Here is a 7,570-nt window from a genome sequence, read left to right as displayed (position 1 = left end):
AAAACATAACAGCCGTTAAATTACAGAAATGTAGCATAATATGTCTTTTATTATACAGAAAATTTACTGTAATATATTCGTTATTTTACATCTTTTTTTCGACATCTAGTGTGCCAGAAAAAAAATAAAATGATGGCAATTGAATTACAGAAATTTACCAAAAATAATGTCCGGGTAATGGCAGAAATTAATCGTAATTCGTCTGTTATTTTACATTTAATTTGGCAGCTAGGGTACCTGAAAAAAGTAAAATAATTGTCATTAAATTATAGAAATTTACCATAAAATACTGCCATTAAATTACAGAAATTTATCGAAAAATATCGGCTGGTAAATTACAGAAATTTACAGTAATTTATCCATTGTTTTACATTTATTTGGCAGCTAGGGTGCCTGAAAAAAATACAAATAATGGTCGTTAAATTAAAGAAATTTTCTATAAAATAACTGGCATTAAATTACATAAATTTATCGTAAAATAACAGGCGTTAAATTAGTAAAATTTACCACAAAATAACGGGTGTTAAATTACAGAAAATTACTGTAAAATTATGGCCGTTAAATTATTAAGGGTGCCAGGAAAAAAGCCCATAAAGTAATGGCTGTTAAATGACAGTACTTTGCCGTAATTAAAAAAATACAGTAAGTTTGTTTTTTAACGTCTCTTATTTTACTTTTTTCCCCCCTGGCAGCTAGGTTGCCGCACAAAAAAAAAGTAAAATAAGGGCTTTTAAATTTCAGAAATGTCCTAAAATAGTTTTTTTGCTGTAGTTTTACAGTAGATTTTCAGTATTTCCCAGAGCTTATAATATTTAATATGGAACTGTACATAATATTGTGGAAAGTTACTAAAATCCATAAAATTGTACGTGTTGAACAGTGCTATAATTCAAGTAATGAGTCATAAATGCAAAACAGTGTTTTAATAATTTATTCACCAAAAATAAACATGACTGCAACAAAATTGTAATTGAAAATTTTGTCCAAATGATACAATTAGACCACTGTAACAAGATAAAATTTTGTTTGTTTACAACAGCAAAAAATACATAAATAAAATCAAATGTAATACAAACAATCAATCTGTTTTAGTATTATCGTCCTTGACCAAAAAAAAAAAAAATAAATAAATAAATAAAATATATATATATATATATATATATATATATATATATATATATATATATATATATATATATATATATATAAACAGTACATGATGGATGGATGGATGGTTTCTGGGAAAAAAATAAAACATATATTGAACATAATACACAGGAGCAGGCAGATGATGACTAGATTTTCATTTAAGGGCCCTTATCGTTATTAATATTCTGCCATTCTATAAAATACAAGAAACAGACGCAGAGTTGAATAGTTCAAGAGAGTTCAGCAGCTCTTCATAGCTCCGTCATTTCGATTCAGTCTCATTTGTTGTGCGTTGTTTGTTCTGACTGCCACAATGATTGCAAATGACTCTGACACGACATAGTGACCTTTTTCATTGTGTGTGTTTTGTGTGTCCCCGTCCCTCCTCTTCCTCCAGGCGCAGATGATGGGGATGATGACCGAGTACTATCACTACATCTTCACCACTCTGGTAATGTACCGCAATACTCACAGCAAATTGAATGTCATTTGTTTTTGCGCCGCTTCCACTTTATTTTTTTGATGAATGGCTTTTAATTGCAGATGAGCTTTGGATCCAGTCTGCGAAATCAATTTCACTCGACAAAACAGCCTTAATGGAGTTTCCGCCACCCCAGTGTAAACATTAGAGGCCTTCCCTCAAGCTCAAATCAACAAAACGTCTTTGAAAAGCACTTACAAAGGCAACAAAGTGTGTCACCTAGGGATTTAGATGCTGATAAAGTTGAAATTGATGCTCAGGATGTTTACAGACATTATTGTGTGTACTCTATTGTAGTATTTATCAGTATTTTGAATTAGCTTCCATTTTTTATGTTTTACATTTTAGATTTTATGTCCACCGGACTAGTCTTTTCTATATTTTTATTGGCCACAAATTTTGTTTGTTTGTTCATTCATTTGTTTAATCTGTTCAATTAATGTGTTCATTCGTTCATTCCCTTAGTTGTGTGTTTATTTATTTATTTTATTTATTTAGCTAGTTAGTTGGGACTAGAGCTTTTCTACATTTCCCAATTTTGCTGCTAAGAAATGTTTGTTCGTTCGTTCACTCCTTTGTTCGTTCATTCATTTGTTTATTGTTTGTTGATTTGTTCATTTCAGTTGTTTGTTTCTTCAATAATTCGATTGTTTGATAGAGCGTTCATTCATTAATTTGTTTGTTCATTCGTGCTTTCATTAGCTTATTTATTTGTTTGTTTGTTCATTCATTCATTTGTTTGTTAATTTGTTTGCCCATCAGCTTATTCATTTATTCGTTCATTCATTTGTTTGTTTGTAAATTCGTGCTTTCATTAGCTTATTCATTTGTTCGTTTGTTCATTCATTTGTTTGTTAATTTGTTTGTCCATCAGCTTATTCATTTATTCATTTGTTTGTTTGTAAATTCGTGCTTTCATTAGCTTATTCATTTGTTCATTTGTTCATTCATTCATTTGTTTGTTAATTTGTTTGCCCATCAGCTTATTCATTTATTCATTCATTCATTTGTTTGTTTGTTCATTCGTGCTTTCATTAGCTTATTCATTTGTTTGTTTGTTCATTCATTCATTTGTTTGTTAATTTGTTTGCCCATCAGCTTATTCATTTATTCGTTTGTTTGTTTGTAAATTCGTGCTTTCATTAGCTTATTCATTTGTTCGTTTGTTCATTCATTCATTTGTTTGTTAATTTGTTTGTCCATCAGCTTATTCATTTATTCATTTGTTTGTTTGTAAATTCGTGCTTTCATTAGCTTATTCATTTGTTCGTTTGTTCATTCATTCATTTGTTTGTTAATTTGTTTGCCCATCAGCTTATTCATTTATTCGTTCATTCATTTGTTTGTTTGTAAATTTGTGCTTTCATTAGCTTATTCATTTGTTTGTTTGTTCATTTATTTGTTTGTTAATTTGTTTGTCCATCAGCTTATTTATTTATTCATTCATTCATTTGTTTGTTTGTTCATTCGTGCTTTCATTAGCTTATTCATTTGTTCGTTTGTTCATTCATTTGTTCGTTAATTTGTTTGTCCATCAGCTTATTCATTTATTCCTTTCATTCATTTGTTACTTTATTCGTTCGTTTGTTTAATCGTTCATTCATTCATTTGTTTTTTGTACGTTCGTTCATTTGATTGTCTGTTTGTTCATTCATTCATTTGTTCATTTATTCATTCATTTGTGTACTACAGTTAAAGTATAAATTAAGGCATGGCAGGTTTATTTATATAGCACATTTCATACACAGGTAATTTAAAGTGCTTCACATAAACAGGAGTATGAGGAACAAGTATGTACAAGTATGTAAGGTTTTTCACTTGGGCATTTGTAGCTCCGCCCACTTTTAAAAAGAGCACAACTTCATTTGAATTTAAAGCGACAGTCAACAAAATGGCCCAAATTGGATCAAAGCCTGAAAGTCGGCGTTTTCAAGAGTGTTTTGTGGGGTATTTTGAGCTGAAGCTTTACATACATACTCTAGGAACATCTGAGACTTATTTTACATCTTGTAAATAAAGAGTAAAAGGTCCCCTTTAATGCTGAGCACTGTTATATAAAATGAATCCTCCCAAAATAGCTAGTAAGACTGAAGTTGTTATTTGCTGAAATCACGTGCTTCTGGCAGGTTTAATGTCAAACCATATAAATGTTAGCATTTATACTTAGCTATTTATTAATTAGGTTTTGCAACAGAGGCTTTTGAGTGGCCTTGTAATGCACCTTACATGTCAAGCTTCTGAGTTATGACCAGGGTTTACTGATCCTTGCTTAAGGCTTGATTGCTACCCAGCACAATATCAAAACTAATCAACTGTGTGCTTTTCATTAGATTATTACAATCTTGTAGCCGATGTGAATTGATCTGTGATAGTTTCACACATTTATCACTCATTATGATAAATAGACCATGGCAGTCACCCAGAGGAGAGACAGTACACAAGCTGGGTTTCACCGCAAGACGGTGCAAATAAATGAACGTCACGCATTGTCTGACTATGCATTGCGATCTAGCCTGTTGGTTAAAAGGGATTCTAATACAGTTTTTCTCATTAGCTTTGGTGCGTTTCCCACACCACCAGTGCATTTCTGCACAACAGTTAATGCATTTCTCAAAACAATTAGTACAAACTGCAAAACCAAGCTGATAACCTGCAAAAGTGCGTCACATGCTCAAAATGGATAGTTCATTCCTCAAAAGCAAGCATTGATGTCAATTAAAGTGTCCGTGTCATCAAAATGAAAAGTCCTAAACCCATTGTTTATGAACACGATAGTCAAATGGCTTAGTCATGTTTTCATTAGGGCAGTTTACTCTGGACATTTTCAATGCAGAAAAGTCAGATGTTGGTGACACTTCCTGAAAATGCTCAAGACAGCACTAGATACTATTGGCACAGCCATTTAAAAACTACAGTAAAGTTAGACATCACTGCATTTAGTGAAGTATCTGAGTACAAGACACTGAATATGTATGTTTCACATGTTTACTGCATTTGCTCGTTGTAGTTCTAATTTATTCACAGCATTGTGCAAAAGAATAAACACACCCTTATTTACAACAAGCATAAGCTTCCTTTGGGTAAAGCTGGGCACAACTGTACACAATATTGCAGAACTTATTGGAACTGAACCTACAACACACACAGGTCTGTAAATCCTTTATGAAACTGTTCAATTTAGAAGACATTTTCAGAAAAATAAAAATGTAATTTTTTTTTATAAAATTTGCTAGACAGATTTTGACAACTATTCATTCATTCATTCATTTTCTTGTCGGCTTAGTCCCTTTATTACAGTTTTTCTCAGTCACTTTGGTGCGTTTCTCACAAGACTATTTACATTTGCACAACAGCTAATGCATTTCTCAAAACAATTAGTACAAACTGCAAAACCAAGTTGATAACCTGCAAAAGTGCGTCACATGCTCAAAATGGATAGTTCATTCCTCAAAAGCAAGCATTGATGTCAATCAAAGTGTCCGTGTCATCAAAATGAAAAGTCCTGAACCCATTGTTTATGAACACGATAGTCAAATGGATTAGTCATGTTTTCATTAGGACAGTTTACTCTGGACATTTTCAATGCAGAAAAGTCAGATGTTGGTGACACTTCCTGAAAATGCTCAAGACAGCACTAGACACTATTGGCACAGCCATTTAAAAACTACAGCAAAGTTAGACATCACTGCATTTAGTGAAGTATCTGAGTACAAGACACTGAATATGTATGTTTCACATGTTTACTGCATTTGCTCGTTGTAGTTCTAATTTATTCACAGCATTGTGCAAAAGAATAAACACACCCTTATTTACAACAAGCATAAGCTTCCTTTGGGTAAAGCTGGGCACAACTGTACACAATATTGCAGAACTTATTGGAACTGAACCTACAACACACACAGGTCTGTAAATCATTCATGAAACTGTTCAAATTAGAAGACATTTTCAGAAAAATAAAAATTTATTTTATTTTTTTTTATAAAATTTGCTAGACAGATTTTGACAACTATTCATTCATTCATTCATTTTCTTGTCGGCTTAGTCCCTTTATTACAGTTTTTCTCAGTCGCTTTGGTGCGTTTCTCACAAGACTATTTACATTTGCACAACAGTTAATGCATTTCTCAAAACAATTAGTACAAACTGCAAAACCAAGTTGATAACCTGCAAAAGTGCGTCACATGCTCAAAATGGAGAGTTCATTCCTTAAAAGCAAGCATTGATGTCAATCAAAGTGTCCGTGTCATCAAAATGAAAAGTCCTGACACAATTGTTTATGAACACGATAGTCAAATGTCTTTGTCATGTTTTCATTATAACAGTTTACTCTACATTTATTCAATGCAAAAAAGTCAGTTGGAGATGCTTCCTGACAAATGCTCAAGACAGCACTTTATACTATTAGTACAGCCATTTGAAAACTACAGTAAAGTTAGACATCACTGCATTTAGTGAAGTATCTGAGTACAAGACACTGAATATGTATGTTTCACATTTTTACTGCATTTGCTCGTTGCAATTCGAATGTATTTACAGCATTGTGCAAAAGAATAAATACACCTTTATTTACAACAAACACAACCTTCCTTTGGGTAGAGTTGTGCACAACTGTAAACAATATTGCAGAACATATTAGAACTGAACCTACAACATACATAGGTCTGTAAATCATTCATCAAATTGTTCAATTTTTAAGACATTTTCAGGAAAAATAAAGATTACAATTTTTTCATAAAATTTGCTAGACAGATTTTGACAACTAGTTCAACATTTTTGTATGTAATGACTCAAGTAATGAAATGAGGACTATTAGTTTAATAAGGAATGACTATTCAGCATTTACAAGTTTAGTTAATTTTGATATAAATGTTATAAATAGCAGAGAGTTGTATGAAAGCAATTGATGCATGTCCAAAAGCATTTGCAATTTGCTAAAAGGAATGAGAAACTGCTACTAGGATGTGCACAAATGACTAATTGTTTTGTGAAATGCATGACCTGTTGTGCAAATGTAAATATTGTTGTGAGAAATGCACCAAAGCGACTGAAAAAAACTGTAATCTGGGGTCGCCACAGCGGAATGAACCGCCAACTTATCCAGCAAGTTTTTACGCAGCGGATGCACTTCCAGCCGCAACCCATCTCTGGGAAACATCCACACATACACTCATACACTACGGACACTTTAGCCTACCCAATTCAGCTGTACCACATGTCTTTGGACTGTGGGGGAAACCGGAGCACCCGGAGGAAACCCACGCGAACACAGGGAGAACATGCAAACTCCACACAGAAACGCCAACTGAGCCGAGGATCGAACCAGCATCCCAGCGACCTTCTTGCTGTGAGGCGAACGTGCTACCCACTGCGCCACTGCGTCGCCTAGGTCTATTAATTTTGATATTGAGGACTATTAGTTTTATATGCAAGGACTATTCAGCATTTACAAGTTTAGTTAAATTTGACTGACATGCCATAAGCAGATGATAATGTTATAAATAGCAGAGAGTTGTATGAAAGCAATTGATGAATGTCCAAAAGCATTTGCAATTTGTTGGAAGGAATGAGAAACTGCTACTAGGATGTGCACAGATGACTAATTGTTTAGAGAAATGCATTAACTGTTGTGCAAATGTAAATAGTGTAGTGAGAAATGCATCAAAGCGACTCAGAAAAACTGTAAAGAATGTTATGTTTATAAAGACATAAAAACATAAATATATTAATATTATTGTTTGAACCCTACTTTATATTTTCTAAGTCTATCTGATGACAAGTTTCCACTGAGTAGTACATTACGGCTCACCTTAATCAGGCTTGCGTTTCCACTACCAAATCGTACCCGTACCAATGGAACCATTTTGGTGGGCATGGTGTCCAACAGAAAGTTTCAGTCGATGTCATTCTCGCTCGATGAAATGTTAAAGAAAAGCTGTACTG

At 33.1% G+C, this 7,570-nt stretch overlaps 1 protein-coding gene across 2 annotated transcripts in view; it reads left to right on the top strand.

Moving 5' to 3' along the window:
• The window catches only part of grik3 (glutamate ionotropic receptor kainate type subunit 3), a 216,410-nt gene that overhangs the window by 109,415 nt on the left and 99,425 nt on the right, over positions 1 to 7,570 (top strand). For both annotated transcript variants that reach the window (XM_073925701.1, XM_017351450.4), the window contains exon 5: positions 1,547 to 1,600. Coding sequence is in view for 1 of the 2 variants with exons in the window: in XM_017351450.4 (XP_017206939.1) it covers positions 1,547 to 1,600 (54 nt within the window). In the remaining variant the exon portion in view is untranslated. The remainder of the gene's footprint in view (positions 1 to 1,546; positions 1,601 to 7,570) is intronic.

The sequence above is a fragment of the Danio rerio genome, chromosome 16 (assembly GCF_049306965.1).
Source record: "Danio rerio strain Tuebingen ecotype United States chromosome 16, GRCz12tu, whole genome shotgun sequence".
Taxonomy (NCBI): Eukaryota; Metazoa; Chordata; class Actinopteri; order Cypriniformes; family Danionidae; genus Danio; species Danio rerio.
This window is presented reverse-complemented; position numbering and strand designations above follow the sequence as displayed.